Raw genomic sequence first — 27,868 nt, forward strand, 5'->3', positions numbered from 1 at the left:
GACATAATTGAATTTGACCCCTAAATGAGCTCATATATCCAGTTTTGACTGCATTGCCAATATAAATTTTGAAAATTATAGATAGAAAAAATGCTTTAGGACAAATTCAATTTTTATTTATTCAAGTGGCCATATTCTGACTGAGGAAAGTTGAATTAATTGGCCAGGTTTTTATTTGACCATAGGCTACAGTTTTTATTTTAAAACAAGTTTTATTAGATTCCTTTTTTATTTTAATGATTGATGATAACACGTTTGCGTGTAAAAAAAAATACTTTTTCATATTATCTCATTTTTAAATGCTAATCTCAACAATATTCATAAAACTATACTCATTTATAGTTTAAATTTGTAAATAAACATTTTGTGGTAAAATAGTATAGTTAGCACTTCGACAAAACTAGAGAATTATTTTTGTTGCATCAAAAAAGTGGTTATAATCACTATCCCACAATCCAGCAAAGATAGTTCTTAAAATGTCACTAAAATGCATAGTTGAATTACAACTTAGCAAAAGGTCTACTTTTTCAGAAAAAAAGAACCAAACATGGCCTTTTTCCTGAAAAGTTCCATAAAAAGTTGTTTATATTTATTTAAGAATGTTATTTAAATGTAAATTGCTTCTAACGTCAATTATGGCAGAAAACTTTGTGGGTTAACAAAAAAATAAATAAACAAATAAAACCTGACTCCTTAAAACCGCCAAAAAGACGGCGCGCGCGAAAAACGGTCACAGCGTAGATTATTTCATATCCAGCTAGAGGCTCAGCCGGTCACCTCAGCAGCAGTTTCTGGTTTTGTGAGAAGCGAATGAGACTTGTTATCTCGTTATCTGAAGGTAAACAAATAAGAATTTCACTGCTTTCTAATGAGATATAGGGTACAGATAAAGTAACATTAACTTTTTTTTTACATAAATGTGTAGTTTTTTTCTTCAGCGCTTGCTTGTTAGTTTTAAGAGAAATGTACGAGCTAGCTTGTGATAACGTTAAGCCATTTCCGTTCAGCACGTCTTAATATTATAGCTCCTTGTCTTGTGGTCATTTATTTCTGTTGTTGTGACACTTGTGTTTCAGAGATAAAAAATGACGTACGCTCCAATGGGAAGCTATGTGCCAATTTCTGACCTAAACATAAACATCACACACTCGGTGAGAACCTGCTCTGGCAAATGGCAGAAGACATAAAGTGAATTAAATGGCTTGTTGTGGTGGTATTCTAATTTTAATGAATAATTAGTCAATTGCTTAAAATGTTTAAGTTGCCTCTAGTTTAAATAATTAGTGTACTTATTAGTATAATATACTGTACTTTTCATACACAGCCACTACATTGTTTTGATTATCATATGACTAGTCAGTATATAAACTTATGACTATAAGTATATAAACGTGTTTACAAGATGCACATGACACGTTTACAAAATATACATATACGGACTTGTTGGAATAAGTAAAACATTCTTAAGTGTTATTTTAGTGCACATATTAGTATAATGTACTGTTATAAATTCACATTTGATTTAATATTGATTAATATTAATTTTTTTAAATTATTGTAAGTCAATAAGTCAACCTCATAATGAAAGGTTACATGTAATGAATATATATATATAGATTCAATTGGTAAAAAAGGCTTTTTTTTTATTTTCTAGAAGGTGGTGGGGGTGATAATTGGAAAAACTGATTCAAGAGGATTTCCTGACCGGAAAAGTTTGTTACCATAACATTATTCATTTTTTTTCTATTTTCCTTTTTTTCTTGTTTGTTTATTTAGATTTTTCACTTTTGTTCAGTTCAGTTTCCCCTTTTAATCTGTTTCAAAATGTGTTTAGATGTTGGGTCTGAAAGATTCACTTTCAGCTTCACCATCAAAGATTCACCAGAACATTTTATCAATGTGTCTGCATGGGGAAATGAGGAATACATTCAAGCACTGAGCTGTCGCTTTCAGATCGGGGATTGTGGTGAGATTGTAAAACAGCTGTTTTAGTTGTCAATTCCAAAAAAAAACACTTTTAATAATACATAAAGTGTATTTAATTGACACGGTAAGCCAAAATAACGTCTTGTGTTTTAGTTGTAATTGAAAATCCCCTCGTTGTGACCAAGGACTATGAGAAAGAAGAACGGTTTTGCCCTTCAACACCTAGGTAAAAAATTAAAAATGAAAATAGCATCAGTTTTAGATACATCATACTCTGTATTTGTGACACATATACCTATTTTATCTCAGTTCCTACAGGTTGTTGCTTACAGAGACTCACTCGAGCATTAGGATATGCTCAGACATAGACACTGAGGCCAGGATTCTGCCGCTATTTCACATACCAATCAAAGACCCAAGAGATTTCTATTCGTTGGGAGACATTACTGCAAATGGACAAAGTCTGGATGGACACGTTATTAACATCCTAGCAGCTGTACAATCGGTTAGATTTCAACTGTTATCACCAGACTTTCTCTATGAGTGTGGGATATTAACAAACAAAAAAAGTTAATTTCCCACTAGACTTTATTCCCCATGTAAATTAGGCCTACTACAATTTTATCAACGATTGAGATTTTGTCATCATAGGTTGGAGAGGAGAAATTCTTTACAAAATCTGGTGGCTGCAAAGGACAGAGAATTGAAATAAAACTCTTCGATGACACTGGGAGATCATTTCCTTTTGTTTGGTGAGTAAAATTTGATTCAATTTCATTAAAATGAACAAAAACAGCAGCAATAACATCATTCCTTTAATATATTTTTTGCTTTTTTTCATATAGTTGGGATAAAGAGAATATTCGTCTGGTGCAAACGCTGACACAAAGAGAAACAGGTGTGATAAAATTTATTTGTCTGTTCTGTTTTTTGCTAACATGATAACACAATAAGGCAGAGATGCTCATAGAAGGAATGATGGAGAGGGTTGGAGCGCATGCCTTTACCAGAGATCGTCATTTTTAATTTTACGTGACGTTGTTTGTTTGTTTTATTGCTGAGCTACAAAAAGCAAACTGAAATAAAAAAAAATTTATTAGATGTTGCAAATGATCTGATTTCATAAAATGTAGATACTATAGCAAAAACTAGTGGAACTCCATTCTGCTATAAATGAGATTTAAAATAATAAAAAGATTATAATATATTATTCCCAGAAATGGGTTGCGGCTGGAAGGGCATCCGCTGCGTAAAAACGTGCTGGATAAGTTGGCGGTTCATTCCACTGTGGCGACCCCAGATTAATAAAGGGGCTAAGCCGAAAAGAAATCGAATGAATGAATGAATACTATATTACTCAATATAAAGCAATGTTTTCTAGTTATTTTTAAATATTATGAAATGAATTACAAAATTACCCATGGCAGCTATATTTACCTTCGGCCCAATCAGGTGTGGTATTTGGCCCTTCATAAGAAAAAGTTTGGGCATCTCTGCAATAAGGATTTACTAAACTACTAATTAACTAACCTGATCAAACAATCATACATACATTTATTACAGTATTCATCCTATGTTACTTAATGAAAATACCATTATTAACTCATAGAAAATTAATTAATGCTACTAAGCACAACTTTGGACCAGTACGCATTTCACTGCACTATTTTCTAATTTCACTATGGGACTATGTATGACTGTGTATATGACAATTAAGTTAGAATTTTGATTTGTGTTAATTACATCAAGGATAATAATAACGAGATTGTTCATTGCTTATATGGCTTTAACATCTGTGCTAGAAACGTGACTGAAAACTATCAATGCACATGCTCTGATCCACTCCTCAATAAAAGAATAACACAATGCAGTGGTCCAGCAGATTATAATAAAAATGAATCAGTTAATTATAGTGCTGCGCGGTATTGGAAAAAATATGACATTTCGATATTTGTTTTTTCTGCTATATATACATTGATATGAATAAAAGTTTATCCGATGGCTTGAATAGCTCTACTTAGAAAGAAATAATTAGGATTGATTGGAATTTTTTTCTAAGGGTGTAAATCATGTATAAAAAAATGATAAACAAGCTCCAAGCAAAAATAATTACACCAGAGCAATGCAAAAGACAAATAAACAGTACTTACACAGTACACAAGCAGTATTCAAGTGTAGAAATTAAACAATGAAATGTAAAATAACACTGTATAGTTGTACACTGTATAATTTAGTCAAATAAGTTCTCAACAAAGTTACAAATCTACTTTTTTGCCTGAATGCTTCAAACATTTTTGAAATGCATTTAAAACACACGTAAATGATAAACTTTCAATCTGTTATGGTTATACTTTGTTATGACTCAACAAATCTCATGTATTCTTAACTGCGGTGTCAACACTGCATATCCTCCACATTGTGATATCAATGCTGTACAGATATATTGTGCAGCCCTTGTTAATTAGTTATTTTTTGACTACACTTTAGTTTTATCTTTTTCTGTCTGCAATAGTGCATGCTGATGTAGTCACTGTTATCTAATGACATCCATGTTTTCCCGTTTTTGTCTTGTCTTAAGCCTGTCGCACGCGGTGCAGTTTTTAATAATCCTATATGATTGTAGCTTGTCAGAGAGCACGCACATGACACTTATGTCACAATGTAAGATCTCAGCACCGAACAGCAATCAAGCTTCGCCAAACACAGACACACGTAAGAAAACTCATCTGGAGTTTGAAGTCATCCATTTGTTACTCCTTCAGTAGCCGGCGTTCTGAAATAATACCGTCCTGCAAACATATACAACCTGTGGCATTCATTTTTCTCACAACATGCCTTAACAAGCAAACCAAGAAAAAAATTGTTTTAAGATTTCCCTGCGGTGGTTTGAAGTTGTCACATGATTGATTAGATTCGTCATTAGATTCAGTGCTCCTTTTGGTTCTTGGCTTGACGGTCATCATAGTTGAAGTCAACCACAGATTTTAGTCTTGCAATACAGAGATCTTACAGGATTTCTCAAATTTGTCTCAGATGACCAAAGTTTTGCTGAAATTGCAGTGTGTTCAGGTTTTTTGTTGCCTTGCTTTTGTAGACAAATTTAACACTGCTTTGGAATTATTAATGCATTAGTAAATGTTAAAATTAACATTACTTATGTCATTCCAATCCTCTAAGACATTCATTTATCTTCTGAACACAAATTTAGATATTTTAGATCACAGGTGTCAAACTCAGTTCCAAAAGGGCCGCAGCTCTGCACAGTTAGTTCCAACCCTAATAAAACACCTGATCAAACTAATTGAGTCCTTCAGGCTTGTTTGAAACCTACAGGTAAATGTGTTGGACCAGGGTTGGAACTAAACTGTGCAGGGCTTCGGCCCTCCAGGAATTGAGTTTGACACCCGTTTTAGATGATATATAAAAGGTTTCTCATCCTCTATATACAGCAATGGTCTAGAGACGTTCAACGTCCAGAAAAGGAACCAAAAACATTCTCAACACATCTCATGTGACTTTAGTGGCTCAACTGTAATCATATTAAGCTCCAAGAACACTTTTGTGTACCAAAAAAAACTATAAAAACATCTTTGGTTGTTGTTTGTTTGACTTGAGTCCTTTCTTCAGATGCATCAGGTCAGACATTTATTATGGCCAATATGACGCTTGCACCCTGACAATGTGATGAAGAATAGGAAATATTGGTAAACAAAGTCATTTTGACATTAATTGTACACAAAAAAAGAGTTTTGGAGTTAAGTATGGTTACAGTCAAACCACTGAAGTCACATGGAATATAATTTCTGTTCTGAAGATAAACGAAGGTCTCATGTGATTGGAAGGAAACAGAACTATTTTAAGGTGAACTAATACTTAAATTATACTGTAGAGGTATTGTTCATTCTTAGTTCATGTTAGTAAATTAATATTAACTAATGGAACCTTATTGTAAGTTATTATCATTTTTTCAATAGCACTCTGTGATACATATTAATACATTGATTGTATTTATTTTCTCCCAGTGCTGTTCATTGCAGATGCTCGTATCACCTTTGACAGTTTTCGCAAAAGTATGGTGGCAACAGCGATCTCCAAAACAATCATTACCGTCAACCCTGGTAAAGATGTGATATGCTAAAGTAAAGATATTTAATACTTTAACATTAAAATCTTTCATTTTTTTGTTGATTACTTATAGATACAGCAGAGGCAAACCAGCTGTACACATTTGTCAGGGAACTGTTACAATCTGGAGGACTGGATGACCAGGACTTCCTCTCTGGTGATGATGTGCTGTGTAAGTTATTATTGTTCACACTTTACATTAAAATTGCAGTCTTAGTTTTCATGTGATGTCTCACATTTTTCATATAAAGCATTTTAGTTATTGAAATGCTGCAGCAGGGGTTGTATATGGATCACAGGTGCTTAAAACTGTGTTTCTATTGTTTTTTTTTTGTTTGTTTTTTTGCTTTTGGTAGATTATGTAAATATTTGTGGCTTAAAAGTGCAGTAGGTGATCTGCCAAAACGATAACCGCTTGCAGGAATTTCATATATTACTAAGCCACACTTACATGCTATTTCAGAGCGAATATTTAGAGTAGCATGGTAAACAGTATAGGGAGGCTGTCATTGATCATAAATGAACCAATGTGAATATAAAAGCAACTTCAGCCCAATAAAGCAGGTTAGACAGAATAGTGCTGTTTGCTGATGTTTTGGTGTTGAACTAAATAAAAATCTACATTTTCGATGCTGTCGAAGGTCCCTTATGAAACTGAAAATAGTCACATCAATCTTTCGCCGGGAGATTTTAGTGGCTGAACAACACGTCTGTGCATATAAGCCATTCATAACGCAACACAATCTAACATACAATCTAATAGAACATTGCCTGTCTAACAGAAATACTTCAGCCATGTTGTCGTACTTCCTCCAGCGTGCAAAAGTAACTCCAATATTGATTCAGTATTTTCAAAAGTTTCAATTCAGCATTTGATTTCAATGCGTCTGTGATTGTCTCATGAACGTGCGGCGCTCATGCAGGTGGGCACGCGCGAATGGCGGATCTGCGTGAACAGATGTGCAGAAGTCTGAATCTACATTCGCTGACATACAGTTTGAGCTACTTATCGAAATTATGGGAGGTGTTGGCCCGACAATATTTAATTGGATGAACATTGTTTAGTTTTATGCCTTACCCAGAATATAAAAATACATATAAATACATTTAGATCATTTACTGTAATCATTACTATTGGACTGTGAAGAGACTTTTAACCAGAACAACAAAAAATGTTTCTGAAGACAATCACCTACTGCACCTTTAAAAAGTTATCTTGACAGATCTGTACTGCAGTTCTGTCAATGTTTCGCCATACAGTTTGTTAACAAACAATGTTAACAATGTTGACTTACAATCAACTATTCATTTGTTAGAGTATTAACTCTTTTACCCTTCAAATTCAAGGGCCGTGGGAAACTTCGGTGTGTTTATAAAATGTTTGTGGCCTGTGAGAGCATATGATATTATTACATTCACAGTCAATGCAAACTAGGTTGCATGAATGATGTAAAAGGCACACATTTAACACTGTTAAGGAGTAATAACGGTTAAACAGTCTTACAGATATAACCGGCCTTTTGAAGGCAGCCATAATGCTGAAGTAGCCCTCAGTGAAAATAAGTTTGACAGCCCTGCTTTAACAAGGACTGTAACATTGACTGTTTTTGCAGGTTTTATCAATAAAACTGAAAAGTTGCTTAAAGTGAAAAAGAAACAGCTGAATTTTATATTTTTTTAATTAAAAAAAATCAAAGTTAATGTTAACTTTAAAGTTATTATATATGTAGCTATTCGTGATAGCAGAGGTCCATTTGAAAATAACTAATATAATTAAATTATAATTACTAATCAACAACTAATCAGTTGTAATTTGAAATTAATATGAATTTAGATAAATAAACAGGCAATTCTATAATCACTGGTATATTTGGTACCTAAATGCTTTTGTTTGTTTCAGTTTTTGTCAAATGGTTATATTTTCAGTTATCTTAATAACGAGATGTTATAGTTTATAACAATATGTAGTGCAAAAAAGTTTGTTACATAGCTGAGAATCACGATTTCTTCTTGTCTAAATTAGTCAATGTATTTTTCCACCATACTGTAATTAAAATATTGAAATATTTAAAATAAGGAAATATACTTTACTTTAGTAATATTCAATTTATTGGTCACACTATAAAATAAGGTTTCATTAGTTTATATGAACTATTAATGAACCATACTTGTGCAGCATACATTAATCATTGTTCAACATTTACTAATGCCTTTTTAAAATCCTAATTTAGCCTCGTTAACATTAGTTAATGCACTGTGAGTTAACAAACTAACGAAGAAAACATGTATTTTCATTAAATAAAATGAACAAATACTGTAATAAATGTATTGTTCATTGTTTGTTCATGTTAGAAAATGCATTAACTAACATTAACAACTACAACCTTATTGTAAAGTGCCACTGATTTACTATTATTTACAAAAGGGTGTCCTACATAGTCAGTTTTTTTTAATTCTACAACATAGCAAAACTAGTTATTCAAAGTAAAATTGATCCTGTAAAAATAGCATACTGGAAGTGATGTTTGCCCTCACTATTTTGATCTGAAAAGGACTGAAAATTATGTTGTAAAATGTCAAAAGTGTCACCACAAGAGCAAAAGGAAAAAAAAAACTCAATACGAGGTTGTTTACTCTGTCTTTTAACAATGATTTAATTAGTATTTCAGTTTTTGGCTAATGGGTTTAAAGTAGTAAATTACATTACCATCAAACAAACTTTTACCATGAAAACTGCATTATAAAAAACAAATGAATGCAAAATGTATCTGCAGCATTTTATCCTTAAATTTCTTTCCCCTCAGTGGATTCCATTAGAGACGTCATGACAGTAAGCCAACTTAAAACCAGAAGTCAAGAAAATGCAGATGCCATTCATTGCATCATATATGGATTCATCACCTGTTTTGATCTGGGTTCCTCTCCCTCCAAAATAATAACCAAGAGATGGTGAGATTGCAACGCTTACAGTTTTGTGAGATACAAATTCTCATGTCACAATATTAGTCATCATATATCCTGATAAATATAGTAGTCGACATTTAAAATGCATATAAAACATTTCAGACAATTCTTTGTAAATTGAATGAACTTTTACAAACTTTATTGATCCACTTCAAATGCTGACTACTGTATATCACAATATACAGTATATGTGTTTTAATATAAATTCAATTAATTATTAGTATGTATGTAGTGACCGTGCCACATTACAAATTAAATGTAATAATATATTTTTATTATCCATACAATATTTATATATTCTTATATTGCACAGCCCTAGCTTATTTTGCTTTTAATGTATAATTTCTCCACTAGTGCCAGATGCAAATTTCGAATCAATGAGGAGAGTTGGACGTGTTCCAGTGACATTTGTCCAAATCAAGGACAAGAGCTCCAGGCTAATGAATGCTTTGATGTGCTGGTGGACATCAGTGACCACACTGGCACTTTGCAGTCATGCAACCTGGTGGGCACAGTGGCTGAGAAAACTCTGGGCTGTAAAGTGAGCAAATCTAATGCTTATATTAATGCTGGTGAAGAAACAAAGCATTCAAATGTCATAATACATTCAAAATCTGTATACTAAACTTGCATTCTGGGTCTAATTGGTGTTAAAGATTATGTTTTAAAAAATATTTTTCAGCCTATTTGCTCCATATCTCATCTCATTAATGAGTGGATGTAGAATTGAGTGTTACTGATTTTATCTTATTACTCTTTAATGCTTTTTTAATTGTTAATCAAAATATAAAATATATCGATCTTTGAAAATTTCTAATTGCACAAAAACTACACCAAATCCTATTTGATTATGTCATTGTAGGAAATTTATAGTAAATAAAAGAAAAAAGTTTTACATAAGAAATATAAGAATATAGATTCTCGCTAGTTCAAGACCCGGCTAAGCCAGTTGGCATTTGTGTGTAGAGCTTGCATGTTCTCCCCATGTTGGTGTGGGTTTTCTCCAGGTGCTCTGGTTTCCCCCACAGTCCGAAGACATGCGCTATAGGTGAATTGAATAAACTAAACTGTCCGTAGTGTATGTGTGTGAATGTGAGAGTATATATTTGTTTTAAGCATCCGCTGCGTAAAACAAATGCTGGATATGTTAGCAGTTCATTCCGCTGTGGCGACCCTGATTAATAAAGAGACTAAGCCAAAAGAAAATGAATAAATTAATGATTTAAAAAAAAAAACTGTCAGATTAAACGTACTTATTGATTTACCACAAAACAACATTACTCTAAAAAGTTTTCAAACAAATAAACAAATTTTATTTGCATGAAGTTTCAGATTAAGATAGATAGTTTTACAAATACTTTTGGCGCATACTCTTTCTCCATTCATACCCAGGTCCAAAATGGTCCAAATATAAAACTTACAATTAAAAAATACATCTTTTAACTGTAAAGTCATTGTTAAATTACATAGGCCTTACAAAAATAAATTGCTTATTTTTGTGGTTTTAAAGTTCTGTAAAGTTTCATTACTAAAAACATTTTTAGAAAATGTTAGGTGATAGGAATATCTTGAAGAACAAACAAAAAAAGAACTGAATGCATTTTGAGGGTTAAACCACCTAACTCTTTCATTTATTCATTCATTTATTCATTCATTAGTCCCTTTACTCACCAGGGAACGCCACAGCAGAATGAACCACCAACTTATCCAGCACATGTGTTACACAGCGGATGCCCTTTTAGCTGCAACCCTATACTGGGAAACATCCATGCACACTCATTTACACACATACACTGTCCAATTTAGTTTATTGAGTTCACCTACTGTATAGCGCATATGTTTGGACACACATGCCAACAAGGGGAGAACATGCAAACTCCACTCAGAAATATCATCTGATTTAGCCAGAACTCGAACCAGTGACCTTCTGGTTGTGTGCTAACCACTGAGCCACCTTGTCACCAATGGCCTAACTGTCTCTAATAATACATAATAGATATTTAAAGACTGTTAGGATTGTGCAGTAAAGTAATATCATCTTGACAGACAGAAGAGTTTTTGTGCCTGTCGGAGTATCAGCGGACAAGCCTGCAGTGGAAGTTTCTTCTGGAGCGATGCAAAATATATCTGAAGGTTTTACATGTTTGTCATAAGTTTTTTTTTTTTTTTTTTTTTGGAATGTTGATCATGTAAGGATGTAATTCACCATTTTTTTAATCGCAGGTTCTTCCATCTCCCAGAAGGAGAAGTGGAATGAAGGCAGACATCTTGTCATGCGGACTCGCTGACCCCGTTGAAGTGAAGCAAAACCTTGCCTCATTTGTGGTTTGATGTTTTGCATCAGCAACCAAACAACACAAAACAGTTCCTCATATGAGAGCAAATCGATTGTAAACGTGCAGAATTGATTGATTCATTCAATTTAAATGCAGATTATTGAGTAATAGTTTTCACATTTGGTTCCATTGTCCTCCTTTACCTTACACTGTTTTTGTTGTATATTTAAATTAATTAACTTAATTTATTTATATTTATTTTGGTACAGTTAAACTGATGTAACCAATTAAATAAATATTAAAAAAGAACATTTTTCTGAACTTCGGAACTCTTGATTTAAGAATTGTTTCTGGGGGACGGTTTTGGAAGAAGCACCGCTTGGTTTGACATACATGTAAATAATGTCGTTTTCGCTTTTAAGATTATAGATTTACATATACCTAACTGAGGTTTAGCGCTTTCGTCTCGCTCAGGTAAGATTTACTGTACGTTATTTTTAAAATCATGTGTCTCCATGTTTATTTTAGACAATTTTTTCACGCTGAAAATTAATGTATAACTATAACAAGTGTTTAACGTCATTTATTTCTGTGCAACCACAGTTTAATCGTGCTGCAAAAATATAAATAAACAAGCTGTAGAAACATCTATGTTAAAAGGTATTGAGGTACATTTATAAAATTTTGAACAAGCAGAGCTTAAAACTAGGCATTCTTTCGCGTAGATAACTTTAGGTCAGGACTGAGCAGAGCTGATTATGAATGTGAATCAAGGCACCGTCGGAAGTGACCCGGTGATTCTCGCCACCGCTGGTTATGACCACACCGTCAGATTCTGGCAGGCCCACAGCGGGATCTGTACGAGAACTGTCCAGCACCAGGACTCTGTATCCTTCACCCAACAGATGCCCAGTCATTACCAAGCTTAAAGTCTTCTTTATTGTTACCTCTTTAAAAAAAAAAAAACTTTTAAGTGCTTTGTTTTTGCGTAGGATTGTATTTTACAGTACTGTAAAAATACTCAAATGTCTGTCAGTATTTTCAAATAGTAATATTTGATTTACCAGTCATACTAGTGACAATTTCACATCTGTCAAGCCGATAATGGAGAGATATCACATCCATAGGGAAGCGTTTTTCCTCATGAATGCAAAAATGTAAAAACAAATAAAATAAAATCAATGATTTTTGTTTCCATTGTGAGTCAACTCTTATCCTTTTGATTTATTTCTTTTGAGTTGTGTGTGGGTTCTCTTTCTCAGAATTTCTTCAAAATGTGTTGTATACTGTAAACTCGCTAACTTTTTTGTTCACATCCATAACACGTTTATTTTTCCCATTTAAAATCTAAATAGTGTTTACAGATTGATATTGTTCTGATCCCATAACTCCCATGGTTAGTTGTTTTGGAAAATATGTTATATGTTTCAATATAATCTTAACTTTTTATGTTTTGAGTTTTTACTGCAAATATCACATCCTTAACGCTGGAATTGCTCATGTGTACTATAATAAGTCTAGATGGCAATGTATGTAAAATAGCTCAGTGGAGATGAAGTACAGTATGCACACTATGCTATTGCTTTAAAGACTTTTATTTGGACTGTACATGCTAAAGTGTCTCCTTGGACACATTTTGTCTGGAAGAAATGTGTAAGTTTATTAAAGTGCAAAAAAAAAAGATGCTTAACTGAAAACACCAGCAAGTCAATTCTCTTGAAGTAACACCTGATAGGAGCATGATTGCTGCTGCTGGTAAGTTCTGCACAATCATTACTTAAAATCAACGATTTTCATATGAATATTTGTATTGTTTATCCTCCAGTTTTATTATAAAACACTTTTTGACTGTTACTTTTAAAAGGTGCTATAGGACTACATCTATTTCGTAATCATTAAACCTTTTATTTTTTATTCCTATACCTTATTTAATTTCAGGTTATCAACACATTCGCATGTATGACTTAAATTCAAACAATCCAAACCCTGTGATCAATTACGATGGAGTCAGCAAGAACATCACGTCTGTGGGCTTTCATGAGGATGGTCGGTGGATGTACACGGGTGGAGAAGACTGCATGGCTCGCATCTGGGACCTGAGGTACTGAGTCCTGTTTGCTTAACGAAAATAGATTAAATAGTTCATGCAGTAGATGTTTTTCTCAAGTACTGTTTCCATTCAGGTCCCGAAACCTTCAGTGCCAAAGAATATTTCAAGTCAATGCACCCATTAATTGCGTGTGTCTTCATCCCAATCAGGTCAGTTAAAACATTTCATTACTTTTTTAAATTCTCATAAGCAAACGAATCACATTTTCTTTAAATGTTCCTGTTTTAGGCCGAACTAATCGTTGGGGACCAAAGTGGTGTTATCCATATCTGGGATTTGAAAACTGACCACAATGAACAACTCATCCCAGAGCCAGACGTCTCCGTCAATTCAGTCCATATCGATCCTGATGCCAGTTATATGGCTGCAGTCAACAGCTCGGTCAGTAAACCGTCAATATGGCACTCTGCTAATGAAGCTGTGTTCATGTGGAGGTATTAAGGGGGAATTCACCTCAAAAGTGAAAATCGTCATTTACTCGCATGGTTTTCAAAACTTACAATACATGTGTTCATTTTAGAAAAACAAATTAATGTGTATTTAAATAAAATCTTAAGGATTTCTCTCCTTCTACCTAAAGTCTGTTAAACTTTAAAATATTAAAGAGATGTAAAACAAATCCATATAAATCAAGTGGTTTAAGACTTTTGAAAACACACAGTTGATTTATATGATGAAAAGATTGAATTTAGGCTTTCTTATACATGCAAACATTGATCAGAAAATATAAACAGAAGCTCAACCTCACCAGATGTCTGTGCTTCTTATGTGAACTGGATTTGATTATGGATGATTTGACATAATCCCAGTGAGTGTTGTTCTTCAAAAGTCATCCAGGAACTTTTTTTTTTATATAATTACAGGTCTGGTAGCTCAAACATGCTTGAGAGCAGGCTTACTTCATGTAAACAGGATTAGATTGAGTCAGGTGAAGGTGATACTGATAGTATGTACCAACTACTGATACTTTCAGCATGCGCCCAAATAATCTGAATTAAAAGAAAAGAATCATTTCACACTCTTATGTAATCTACACTCCATAATTAAAGTACAAAATCTGCTGATATCTTTCTAAAGGTTCAAATAAAACATTTTTGTACTTTGTGATTGGAATATACTTTTTAAGTAGTAATACACTATATATTTTTAAGATACCAACAAGGACCTTTAAGATACAAACGCATACTTTGAAATGGTTCTGTCCCAGTTTTGTACAAATTCTGAGAGTGTATGATAAAAGATATGGCAGATAATATATACATATATAAATAATAATTGTATAGTTTATAGAATCATGTAGATGTTGAGAGCTAATATGTGCCTTATGTAGAAACTTGAATACTTTTAAAGAAAATGACCTCCAAAAGTAAAACCAAATAAATAGCTAAATCTTTGACACTTGAAAGTGTGAAGCCTGCACAAACAGCCTGCAACAAACGTGGGAAGTTCTTGCATATTATATTGAACAAACCGTTAAATTCACTATGAATTTTGTAGTTTTGCTGAAATGGCTCATAAATGACGATTATTCAGATGAAGGCATTAGCCAGTCAATCAGCAAGTATTTTACTGCATTGCTAATCATGATTTCAAGGATCAAGAGATCTGTCCTTACAGCAAACACAAGAACACAGAGAAGAATGGACCCCTGTTTGTCACACAAGAACAAACCTATTTGGTTCTTGCAGATGTTCAGGCATGCCATGTGACACAAAATATTACCCTCATTTTTTTTTTTTTTTGGTGTAAAGCCTCTATCCGTGAGCTTCCATGATCAATTTGAATGTTGTAAACATTCTTCATATTTGGTTAATTTTTCTTTCTGTAGGGCAACTGTTATGTGTGGAATTTGGCTGGAGGAATGGGGGATGAAGTGACGCAACTCATACCCAAGACAAAGATCCCAGCTCACAAACGCTACTCATTACGCTGCAAATTCAGCCCAGACTCCACGTAAGTGTCTTGCAATACTAGAAGGACAATAAGAGAACTGTAAAAAAGGAACAGAAATGCCTTCATTTATTTCATACTGTTCTCCAATTTTACTGTTGTACATCAAAAAACACCATCATTAATTTTCGGTGTTGTTTTGACCTCTCTCATTAGAAGGAAATTGTATTGCATGTTTAGCTAATAGTAAACTATTTGGCAAACACACAATACAAGGAAAAACAATTCTGTCTGTGAGTTCACCGTTACACACTTTTAAATGGCCCTGATGTAGACAAAGTTATGCCAATTGTGTGCTAGTTTAAAGATCCGAGCTTATACTGAGGCTAATACGCACAAACATTGGATGGCCGTTCACATATTGCATATTTTCCACACGCAAGTTCATTTTCCAATGGAGACGTGCGCTTATTAGGAGTGGTGTGCACATGGCTTGTAGAGCGGACCGACGCACTCGCACTCTTATGTTAGACGAATGATTACAAATTGTTCAAATGATTATGTATGTATGACTGCAGATAATAACAACAGTTCATTTAAATTCTTAGCTAATATATAGCTAAAAATTAACATTAGACAAATATTTTTATTTATTTATTCTTATTTTTTTATATTTATTCATAGTTCTGTCATTTATTTTTATTGTAAAATTATGACTCATGTTTAAATCATTTTCATTCATTTTCATTTATTTCAAATTCATTTATTTTTAAGTTCAAAGAGAGAAATGGACAAATGTTAGTTTATTATTAACAATATTTTGTGCTGTATTTGATTACTGAGCAGCAAACAACATTTTAAAATATAGGCAGTTTTCTTGTGATTTTCTAAACTAGTGGTGTTTTGAATGTAATAAATGCACAATAATGGTAATAATTGTGAAACCATGATTATTCTTCAGACTATATCGTACAACCAAAATCATTGCATTTCTAATTGATTTTGTTGTGCTTTGAAATACAACATTTGAATACACATTGTACAATCCCGTGATATTATGTAGTTTTAAAATACAACATTTTAACGTTTTGGTGTAAAAAAAAAAAAAAAAAGCCAACGTGGGTGTCTCAAGGAGCAAATTACAGCATGTGGGCTCTTATATTGCAGTTGTGTCATCACTTATATTGCAAGTCATGTCTCTCCGGCCCCTCATTTTGGATGCATTTCATGAACTGGCCCCCATTACAAACTCATTAAATAGCCCTGGCCTACATCCTTCATGTTAAATAATCAGTACATATGAAACTATATGTAATAACTGACAGTTGAATTACTGTTAAATCCAATATTGTCTAGACCAGGGATTTTCAACCATTTAGAACATGCCCCTCCCAAGTTTGTCCAATTTCACAGCCCTGACATTGGGGTTGAGTCAAACATTGAGTACGTTTACATGGACACTAATACTTAATTATGATGAAGACAATACTCTAATTAAGAGTCTACCATGTAAACAGCAAATTTTTTTTTTTTTTGATTACCTTAATTTGACTAAAATCATAATTGAACTAAACAGAAATGGATTTAAGACATGTGGAGTATGCATATATTAGTGGAATTATTGAAGTAAACACCACAATCAAACTTATTACCGTCATGTAGGACTTTTTGCTGCATTTTGTGACATTATCCACACACACGCCTCAGTAAAGGACTGCAGACACACACCGTGAAATAGGTAGTTTTTTTCTTTCCATCTGGCTTGCGGTATTATATTCCGTTAAAACAACGCTCTTCCAGTCCTTACTCCATACTCTTATCTAATACACCAGTTTGTCATGGCGCATGAATGTACTGTTCATGAGTGAAAGTGAAACTGCCAAACTGCATTTAAAGTTGAAAAATTTAAGATGAAACCTAAAATTACATAAAACTCTGCAAGAAACATGGATAGCCTGGTGATGTAACATTCAAAAAGCACTTTATGTAAAAATCTTAATTATATTATTGTCTTATTTAGATTAAAGCAAATAACTATTACTGATGTCCATGTAAACTTAGTCAGAAGTGTCTTCAAAGGAAGTAAAAAGATCCACTTAGGCACTTTTAATTACCGTCATTCATTTTAAGAAGCACCCGGCCCTTTTTATTGTATAGACTATTTCAAGGTGATGTCATTGGCCCAAAAACATTTCCTGTTTGTTTTCAAACTATTTCATAAGACAATTCAATCATATCTTAATGTTAAAACGCCTTTCATAACATTATTAATCAATTTGTAAACCATTTCGGATTATCTGAAGCTATGAAAATTCAAATATATATATATATATATATATATATATATAGCAGGGAATATGTTAGGACCATTGTTATTGTTTACATCCATCTAAATATTGTATATATATTTTATTCGAACACATTAACTCTACAGGTGCCTGATAGTTAGCGGTGGAACTAACGTTAATCAGATTCACTCTAGTGGATGAATTCAAATTGTCATCATAATGTACTCGAGTGCACGCCTCAAATTCCCGCGCCCCCCTTTATAGGTGCTGGTTCCCCACAGGTCAAAAACCACCGGTCTACACAGCATAATTTAACAATCTCTCTAAAAATCCAGAAAACCAATTCTTGATAAAATGAATTGAACAAAGTTTTTACTGACATGGTGTGGAACTTAGATAGACTCTGCTAATGATGAGATCAGAAGGGAGACAATGCAAAAACTGGATTTTTCCCCAAAAACAAAATTTGTGGTTTTGTTATAGATCTGTGTCTGCATGTCACATTATTACGTTATAAAATGGCTCCAACCTGTCATTTGGGCACATTGGTTGGCTTTAATATAAGTTTTCTTATATTTTCCTAGTACAGCATCCTCTTAAATACTTCACAATGCTTGCAATTTTGTTAAGAAAAACTCTATATAATAAAAAATAAATCAATGCAGAAATGTTTCCACTTTGTACTAGATTGCTGGCCACATGCTCTGCTGACCAGACCTGTAAAATTTGGAGAACCTCAAACTTCTCACTGATGACAGAGTTGAGCATTAAGAGTAACAACCCAGGAGAGACGTCGCGAGGCTGGATGTGGGATTGTGCCTTTTCTGGAGATTCACAGTACATTGTCACAGGTGAGCACAGGGATCTCAGTGGTTCAAATGTGAGTTGATTGACCATGTTTTCTCATCCGGTGCAGGATTTGATCTCACTTTACATTAGTTGTAATTGGGTTATTTTTGTGAGGAATAGGAGTTATTTTAGGATCAGGTTTCATAGTGCTGGTTATGTTAACTATTTATTGGGTGAAGAATCATAAATGGTAACTTCATTGACTACAATATATATTTTATTGAAAATTCTTATAATAGTATTTCAGCCAGGGATTAAGGGTTATTGTTTTATGTAGACAGTAAGTGCAGTGTTTGTTATAATAACACATAAAAAACCCACCCAAAAGAATTTCAACTACAGTTTATTTATATAAGACAAATGCTTCCATCACATATTCCTATACAGAATATTCACCTTATTCTGCAATGCAGATGTAAATTCTTTCCTGCAGTTGTTTTGGGACTTCCAATTTCTTTCTTGTGGGGAAATGAGTTGAAATGACAAATGGTAGTAAATGGTCAAACTGTTTTCTATTGTGTTTATAGCAATGCAAGAAAATAAAAATGATATAAAATAACAAAATCAAGCTGCATATTACGTTAAAAATCAATGGAAGTAAATGGGACCAGAAGTCTTGAGGCAATTATGTTTTAATGGCTGCACACGCTCTTACGTGAAAGAAAAAGGTCAATACTGATGGATCAAAATCAGTGGACCGTAAATTGTTTTCATATAATCAACCAAAATTTATATCACTTCCCATGTACAGCTTAATTTTCTTTACAACAGAAGCAAACATTATCATCTTAGTTTGACTACATATTCAGTGGAACTGCATTTTTTTATTGTACTTTTTTTTTTAAATGTAATCCAGCACTTATGATATGAACTTTTTACAAAGTCCTGTAAATAAGAACTACCGTGTGAAATAGTGTGCCCTTCACAAAAAAAATCATGCGGTTTATTCCTGTTGATGTGTTGACTGTTGTATCTTTTCATCTGGTTTTCAGCCTCCTCTGATAACCTTGCTCGTCTGTGGTGTGTGGAGACCGGAGAGATCAAGCGGGAGTACAGCGGCCATCAGAAGGCCGTTGTGTGTTTGGCCTTCAATGACAGTGTGCTTGGATAGTATGTAAAACAAACTCACATTATAGCTGATGCTATTAAAACACAAACAGCATCCATTAATCGTGGTATTAAGGGGATAATTTACTTGAAATTTAAATTTGCTGTTAATTTACTCACCCTCAGGCCATCCAGGTGATTTGTCTTGTGTCTTCATTAGAGCATTAAAGGTTTTTTTTTTAAAGTGGTGCTTGTTAAATTCATAAATGCAAGTCCACGACCGGCTCTTTTATAATAATAAAAAAAAAAAAAACTGGCAAAACAATCTTCTAACCCAAGGCTAAGTGTTTATAAACGAATTACCATTTTCAATAAGGTTGACATTTTCAGCTACAAATCTTGGCCTAAGGTTGAATAAATTAACAGCAGATTTAAATTTTTAGACGAAACATCCCTATAAAATAGATTACGTTCATATGTAAAAAGAGTTTTTGTTGCAATATCGTCATTTTTTTAAGCCCTTATATTATAATACCTTGTATTAGAATACATCTAGTGTGCTTCATTTATACTCACCTACAAATTGTCAAAAATACATTACATTAATGATTAATATTCAGACGTCAAAAAGATTATTTAATTCTAGAATTAAAAACTGAACGTACAACAGACTGAACACAATGGAGCTTTATTGTAGACCAATCGTTTTTTTCCATTACTCATCTGCATCAGGTTACAAGAGGTACGAGTCTTTGCGCCAAGGCATGTTCAAACATCACTGCAAAAATGGGGCTAAATACAAGAGAGGGTGAAGATAAGGATTTAGCAGATAACATGACATGATGGTTCCGCCCGTGTTGCCAGATTGGCATTATGTATGGCATTTGTGTAGCCTCTCCAGTTGCTCTCATTGAAGTCGGCGCAGTTTGTTTCTCTGGCGTGTGTTGAAACACCGTCGCTTGAATGTCACTCTGGCAAGTAGTAGAAACACACGGAAACGCAAATGTTGCTGGGGAAGCAGATGTCGATGCAGAAGTAAATAAGTCTTTGTTTTCCGGGACCTTCAGGAAGAAAGGAGAGAAATCTTAAGGTTCTTATTTCTCTATGGATGTGCCGATGACATTCGTCCTGTTCTTCGTTCATGCTCTGCTGGCTCTAAAAAAGGTCACAACTCCATCACTGGACAACTAGATTGGGTTTCTGTCACACTGTGCTCTTTAAAGAGCAACTCAGCATGTTCTTGGCTTCTTACGCAATGTCTTCTGGATATTTACGTCATCAAAATTAATTTGTTCAGTGTTTTATTCACAATATTTTACTAAGAGGAATATTCTGGGTGCAGTTCAATTTTAGCTCAGCATAGCATTTGAGGTATATTATTGATAAATTCTTCATCAAAAACCAACTTCGCAAAAGTTGTTTTATACACATAGAAAGCATATTAAATGCAAGTGTATGCTGTAATATTTCAGCTAATCTTTGTTGAAATAAAATGTAAAAATAATATGTTGTGGACAGATGCTGTTTTATCATCATTTTTGTTTATTTTGCTGGAGAGGAAAGAGATGAGCTCATATTTACATATTTAGAGGTCAAAAGTAGAGAACAAATTAAAATTTCTTTAAGTCATTCAATCCTATTTGAAATGAACCTAACAAAAGAACAGTTTTTAAAGAACGTTTCATATATTTGGAAGCACAGAATAAAAATGTAATTATAAATATCAGAGAATGCTTTCAGATTTTTCCCATTGGTGTTGATTTGGTGGTAATTTCTTTAATTATCTGACTAAGTCTATTTAACTGACAGTATATTATTGAGATGAAAGCATAATGTAGTAAATCGCAATGGTCAGATCTGTCCTAGACATCGCTGAACAGACTAAATGTCAATTTAAGATGACATTTAGGAGAATCTGGACTGAAAGCCTCTGCAGTGTCTAAACCTTCAGAAAAGATCAAAAAGCTGGACGTCACTTTAATGATGAATGGAACCTTAACTCCCAAAAAGAAACCTTATGTGTGTCAGTAAACTGGGGAAGGTCTGAACCCAAACTGTAAATGTGGAGGTGAAGTGTCATGGATCAGTGTTGTTTTCTACAGCAAGAGTTTGGCCTCTTGTTGTGAAAGCAAATGTTTATAAAAAAATTCATCAACAACATGCAGTCCCTTCTTTTCTTTTATTGCTCAGTCATTCAGCAATTTTCATGCATGACAAAGAGTCTCGTCAAACAGTAAATTGACTAAAACAGTTCCTTAAAGCTGAAATGACCAGCCAAGATTCCTGACCTAAACCTGATTGAAAATACTGGAAAATCCTTGAAGACAAATTTATGGCTAAGAAACACTACAGTCAATGAATTGTGGAAGAGACTGAAGAAGAGCAGATCAAGTGATGGCCTGTAAGAGACTAGTGATGTCCTGTGGCAGCAAATCTGCTGAAGGCCTTTTAACTTCCCACTCATTTTTAAGCTGTAGTCTTAAAAAATTGTAGTTGTTATTTTTCTGTTTTATTACATTTGATCTTAAAATGTGTAAAGTAGCAACTACCAGGGTTCACTTTTTAAGGGGTCTTAAAAAGTCTTAATCTTCATCTAGCCAAACAATCACCAGCAATGCATCTCAATAAAACTTAAAAAATTAAATTGTATTAATTAAAAATGTAATTTTTAACTCTATCATAATGGTTAAATTATTTTCCTTACAATAACACTTGTTTAAAAGTGCTCCATGTATTTACTGCTAAGGACACCGACCTAGACAGATTGTTGTTCATATATTTAGTTTATCATAGTTTTTAAAACATAAAACATTTGTTATTTCTATTATTTCAAAGAAAGTTCATGTTGGAAAAAAAAGTGTATGGATACAAGTTGAGCTTGTTTTTTTACACAATTTTAAAAATATTTAATGACTAATTTATTATTGTATTATTAAATGAATAAATTATATATTTATTATTGGGCAAATAAAAATCTTTTCTATCTGGGCCATTAAAAACATTATTTAACCTTTAGCCCTTTATGGGTCTAAAATTTAATTCATAATGGTCTTAAAAATTTCTTTAAAATTCTTAAATTTAGCTTGGTGAAACCTGCAGAAACACTGAACTACATTTCCTTCAAAATGATAAAGATTGCATTATTTATGGAGAAATCAAGTTTATGAATTCTCAAATTCTGATTACCACTAAACATGTAAAGTTTGTACTGCTCCCAGACTTGTGAATGGTATGAATGCTAGTGTGCATTTATCATGCTGAACCGTTCTAAGAACACTTCGGTACGGTAACGGTTGTTTCTCCACTGAGCCTGGAACGGTGCGGCATGACTATAAACCGTTCTTGACCTGTAATTCTCGGCACGGTTAGACAACCGTAGATATTTTATTTATTAAAGTTATTATTTCATTGACGTGAATACAATTAGCCTAACCATGTATGATATATCTAACCCGTCATCTAAAATCTTAGAATAAAATAGCCTATTGTTTTATTCATGGCTGGAGTTTGATTAATTTGATTGAAATCATAGGCAATAAGACCTATAAATTTCCTGACTGAATGTGAGTTTGCACGCGGCACTGCATTTGGTAGCACAAAACTCGCTCTGATCCGGGTGAGAACTTTACCAAAGACTACAAGCGCTGCTGAAAGACTTTTTTTCCTGCTGTGCATCGAGTAAAGCTTATAAAGACATGCTTAACATCATCGATGTCCACAACAACATCACTATATCCATGGAACACGAGGAAATAATTGCACTTTTTAATTCAAAGCCCAGACGGCTTGTTAATTTAATACAGACGAGACAACCTGAAGGATGGTTACAGCATGTTGTAATGTCGGCTGTCCAAAAGTCTACGGTCGTCTCATCTGCCACAGTCTTACCTTCAGATCTTCTAGTCCAGTAGACAGAGGCCTGTTCACAGAGCGACTGAAGAGGTTCTTGAAGACTTGAAGCTTCGACACGACTGCCAGGCATCACTCCCAAAAACTCAGTATGTTTTTCAGTCTGATTTCCCACCACCCAGACCTGACGGACCTGTGAGAATCATCACATATCTCAGTGTATATCATTCTCGGTAAATTATCCTCTAATGGCGTGATACACTCCAGCCATATTATTCCTGTGTGAACGCATACACTGTATAACTCACCAACGTATAATTGTGTCTTGAGGGGTTTTAAGTGTTTCCTTGAGTACAAAAGGCATTTGTAATTACACCACTTACTCCTCTGAGAGATCAGATAGACACTTGCTAAAGCGCAGCAATGCTTGAGCGAGCCTGCGACAAGCAGTTTATACTTCTCAATAGCTCATTGTGCACCGAAAAATTGGAAATCGTGTTCAAAAGGCTATTGACCACAGATTGGGTTTCCCAAAAGTTTGCTCTAATGGCTTTAATCAAACGCAATGATGCAAAAATCTCAACCAAGATTTTAAGTGGTCAGTGATACTTATCGGTTCAACAAGCCAGCCCGTCCAGCACAGATCATAACCCAGCGCATGAATCAGCTTGTTAAGTGCTGAGAGAAGTGTGTCCAGCGCAGGTCTCTGCTCTGTTTGCGGAAGAAAGCTCTGTCTTTCCAGTAGTGACTTATAAGAGGAAAAAGCCAACAGAGTGGCCATTGTGCACCCTGTGGTCCCATCCTGTAAGGCGATCCAGCAGAGGTGGATCAGATGGTCTGTGGAATTCGGGCTCTCCTGGGCTGGTCCGCTCCATTACTCCCTTTCTGGAGATGTGGAGGAGAAAGCAGCCAAAAGAGCTCTCTAATCTACACGGGAGCACTGAGGTGGTGCTGCGTTCAAGTGTCAGTCAATTTGCCAGACAGCTTTAGGTTTACTTTAGGGTTGTTTTAACCCAACAATGGGTCAAACATGGACAAATCCATCCATTGGGTTAAGAAGTATCAAGTTTTGTCCATTTTGACCTAATGTCTTTAGTGTTAGGACTTGAATTAAAAATTAGCCAGTTCTTTCTTAAAGAACATGAAGCATTTAAATAAATAAATAGAATTTACATTTGACATTTCTCATTATAATGGGAAAAAAATGGAAATTTGAAATGTTTTACCTGTGATGGCACTGCTAAACTTCAAGCAGCCATTGCACCAATGTCACATGACCCTCAGAAGTCATTCTAATATAATTTGAGGCTCAAGATATGTGTGTATTTTATCAGCATTGAAAACAATATTGCGAGTATTTTTTTCGGGAAAACCATACATTTTTTTTTTTTTTTTTAGTTTTTTATAAACACTTATCTGACACATTTTTTTTGTTTTTTTTTTTGCTTTATTTCACTGCTATTTGTGCTACAGGAGGGATTTTAGTTAGAGATTCTTAGATTAGAACTACATAAAATGTATTTATTTTTGTATTTAAAAATCTTTCTCTGTGTGTACATATGCTGTAAAATGTAAAAAAGGAAAAGAAAACAGCAGCTGTGGTTGCCAGAATTTTTAAAAACTCGGGTCACACATTATTTTGATGGTCCGCTTATTGAATTTAAGTTACATTACATCTACATGCCAACTAAGTCTCATTAGATCATAAGTAAGAAGACTGTTAGGTTGGGGGTTTGAGTTAGTGTAAGTTGACATGTACAGTACTTGCAAAGTTTCTTATAGTCAGGTAAATGTCTGCTGAAGAAGCAGTATCAGCAGATATTAAACAGAAAGTCTACTAATACTCAAATAGACCAACAAAATAAAGTTACCAAAACTAAAAGAAACCGCAATTATTTTATTTTATGGTAAACTACCGTATCTCATTAATTTATAGTGGTAAAACACTGTTAAAGTGTTAAAATCTACACATTTATCTTTATTACACTGACAAAAGTCATATAATGAACCAAAGCTCATCACAAACATGTTTTCCACAAACAGAGAAACATAATTTACTAAACTATTATGGTGACACATATGAAGTTAAAGAAAATTCAAGATTAGATTGAATCGAACTCTAATATAAGTAACCAATGAGAGAGAAAAAACATTGCAATGTAAACCAAAACTAAATAAATAAATAAAAATTGTGAAGTGTGATGAAGGGAATTCTAGGAAAGTCAATTTACAGTTAATTACCACATATATGAAGGAAACTTATGTTACAAATTTTTACAATCAAAATCATGGCCAGTTTTATCCCGTATTTTTGATTGGAATGGAAATCATTAAACAATTCATTGCTAAATAAAAATATTAAAAACAAACAGTACCACAAAACACTTCAGCTGAAGCACAATTACAGCAAACTCAACAGGCTGAAGTCTTTTTACCAGCTGCTCTGACTCGTTCAGTTGAGACTGCATGTTCTCAAAATCCCAGCTCTCCATCCGGCGAAGAAAGCAGCTGTCCTGGTTGTCAGGTTTATAGCAAACCAAGCCCTGAGGAAGCCAGATATCAAAATGTAACTGAGCTTTATAGGGGAAAAGAAGCTTAAGCTGTGGAGAAAGAAAGGGGTCTTACATGTCTCAGGTCAAAAATGACCGTGGAGCTGTGGTTGACATGAGAAGTCACAGAATAGGTCACTACGTTGTTATTCTTGTCGATAACAGTGGACTGACTGATCAAGTCACTTGTGTGGTCAGGGATTCTGAAGACCTGCATTGAAGACTGAGCAGGAAAACTGGTTCAGTGCTAATTAGTTGATGAGGAAAATCATCATTTACTGCTTGGACTCTTACTTGTGTCCTGTGCTGAAGCCCTAGATGTGCTGTGACACCAAGAGCAATGATAACAATGAGCAGCATGACAGCCAGACTCAACCACAGCACTTTGTGAGGAACCCTGGAGGAGCTCGTGGGATCACACTGCTGGAAAATCCAGAAGATGTTTAAAGCCGTTGAAGTACATTTATATTAAACAAGATTAGTGGTTCGTACACATACAGTGAGTCAGCCATAAAACAGCTAAGCCAAACACAAAGTGACATATTTGTGCTACACACTTTCAAATAAAGATTCCAAAGGGGTGTTTGGCAGAAAAACCCAAGGCATTGAGAACAAGTTGGTTCCCCAAAGCAGCAGTTCTTTTAATTCTAAAAAGCTTATTCCATCAATAAAGAACCTATTATGCAATGAAATGATCCAATGCTTTATTCTTCTGGGAACATTTATTTTAGGAGTGTCACAGAAGAATTATATAATTCCAATAAAGTCCCATAAAGAACTTTTAAAAGAATATTTCCATTGTATAAAAGACTCTTTATTCTGAACCGGTCCTGTAGATTGTTGAAGTGTCCTTTTCACTGGTTATTTAAAAACTTTAGACAGTATATATATATATATATATATATATATATATATATATATATATATATATATATATATATATATATATATATATATATATATATTTATTTATTTATATTTATATATTTATATTTAATTTATTTATTGCATAGAAATGTCATAGAAGAACCAGGTTTGGTTCCACAAAATAATCTTTCAGTTCATAGTTCTTAATAACAACAGTGTTTTCTTTGTTAAGAACACTTAAAACAAAGTCAAACATGTATTTTAAATGTCTGTTTTTATAATGGAATATAATATTTTATACAATGGAAACATTCCGTGGATGTTAAAGATTCTTCAGTGGCAATAAAGAACTAATTTACTGCATTTAATGAATAATTGAGTGAGTTAATTTGTTTAATTTAGTGCTATAATACACAAGGTTTAAATGTTGGAATTGCAGAAGAATATCTTCATTTTAACACTCAAAAAGAAAAATTAGAAAAATAGTTCTTATAAAGTAAAAGTAAAAAAAAATTAACTGTGTTTTTGGGAAACCAACAATGAATTTTCTATTGCGAGTCACATGTAAGTACACAGTAACTAGCCATAAAACAGCTTGGATAAACCCAGCAAGCATTTTTCTGCTTTTAAAAGATGTCTAATAGACGTACAAACATAGTCTTCTTCACTAAAACAAGGCTAAATTTGGGCTGTCAGTAAAAATCTAATAGACGTCCAGGAATAGGTCAAAACTAGACTAGTCATCAAATGAACAGGAATAAATGACTTCACATAAAGAAGTAATCTAATCTTTTTTTTGATGACTAGTCTAGTTTTGACATATTCTTAGATGTATATTAGATGACAGCCAAAGTTTAGCCTTGTTTTAGCCAAGCTGTCTATGTTTAGATGTTCATTAGATGGCTATTAAACACAAAATTGTTTGCTTTTAATGAACAAAATCTAAGTTGCAATCAGAATTATTAACCCCCTTGAATTATTAGCCCTCCTGTTTATTTTTTCAGCAATTTCTGTTTAACAGAGAGAAGATTTTTTTCAACACATTTCTAAAAATAATAGTTTTAATAACTCATTTCAAATAACTGATTTTTTTTATCAGTAAATAATATTTCACTAGATATTTTTTCA

The 27,868-nt window shown here is 33.6% G+C and overlaps 3 protein-coding genes across 7 annotated transcripts in view; 2 read left to right on the forward strand and 1 right to left on the reverse strand.

Moving 5' to 3' along the window:
* meiob (meiosis specific with OB-fold) lies at positions 1 to 11,765 on the forward strand. 2 transcript variants are annotated; one of them, XM_068218670.2, is made up of 14 exons: positions 1 to 838; positions 1,077 to 1,151; positions 1,655 to 1,712; positions 1,835 to 1,966; positions 2,080 to 2,152; positions 2,236 to 2,431; positions 2,578 to 2,678; positions 2,772 to 2,824; positions 5,949 to 6,044; positions 6,125 to 6,223; positions 8,856 to 9,000; positions 9,370 to 9,556; positions 11,062 to 11,148; positions 11,239 to 11,765. In XM_068218670.2, the coding sequence occupies exons 2-14, from the start codon at positions 1,086 to 1,088 to the stop codon at positions 11,344 to 11,346; spliced, it is 1,401 nt and encodes a 466-aa protein (XP_068074771.1). In that variant the 5' UTR covers positions 1 to 838; positions 1,077 to 1,085; the 3' UTR covers positions 11,347 to 11,765. The 2 variants fall into 2 exon arrangements, with proteins under 2 accessions (XP_068074771.1, XP_073774497.1); XM_073918396.1 differs by lacking the exon at positions 5,949 to 6,044 and having other exon boundaries at positions 10 to 838.
* Positions 11,657 to 20,979, forward strand: mlst8 (MTOR associated protein, LST8 homolog (S. cerevisiae)). Its single transcript, NM_001320388.1, is given in 9 exon segments — positions 11,657 to 11,765; positions 12,017 to 12,178; positions 12,995 to 13,046; positions 13,230 to 13,392; positions 13,475 to 13,550; positions 13,630 to 13,782; positions 15,230 to 15,354; positions 18,267 to 18,430; positions 19,421 to 20,979. Coding segments are annotated over 8 exon segments (981 nt in total). The 5' UTR covers positions 11,657 to 11,765; positions 12,017 to 12,049; the 3' UTR covers positions 19,540 to 20,979.
* bricd5 (BRICHOS domain containing 5) overlaps positions 20,148 to 27,868 on the reverse strand; it is an 8,211-nt gene continuing 490 nt past the window's right edge. The window contains exons 2-6 of one of the 4 annotated variants that reach the window (XM_073917917.1): positions 26,168 to 26,293; positions 25,950 to 26,096; positions 25,760 to 25,867; positions 23,364 to 23,517; positions 20,148 to 20,536 (exon numbers count right to left, since the gene is read on the reverse strand). In XM_073917917.1, coding sequence (XP_073774018.1) covers positions 20,442 to 20,536; positions 23,364 to 23,517; positions 25,760 to 25,867; positions 25,950 to 26,096; positions 26,168 to 26,293 — 630 coding nt within the window. In that variant the 3' untranslated portion in view covers positions 20,148 to 20,441. 4 annotated transcript variants of the gene reach the window in all.

This window comes from Danio rerio, chromosome 12 (genome assembly GCF_049306965.1).
Source record: "Danio rerio strain Tuebingen ecotype United States chromosome 12, GRCz12tu, whole genome shotgun sequence".
NCBI classification, from domain to species: domain Eukaryota; kingdom Metazoa; phylum Chordata; class Actinopteri; order Cypriniformes; family Danionidae; genus Danio; species Danio rerio.

What these genes read in the sequence shown, in the direction of transcription:
- meiob (XM_068218670.2), top strand. Translation starts at nt 1,086, where the DNA reads ATGACGTACGCTCCAATGGGAAGCTATGTGCCAATTTCTGACCTAAAC. An exon ending in AGGATTTCCTGACCGGAAAA is followed by an intron (nt 1,713 to 1,834) that starts GTTTGTTACCAT and finishes AAATGTGTTTAG; the next exon opens with ATGTTGGGTCTGAAAGATTC. An exon ending in AGATCATTTCCTTTTGTTTG is followed by an intron (nt 2,679 to 2,771) that starts GTGAGTAAAATT and finishes TTTTTCATATAG; the next exon opens with TTGGGATAAAGAGAATATTC.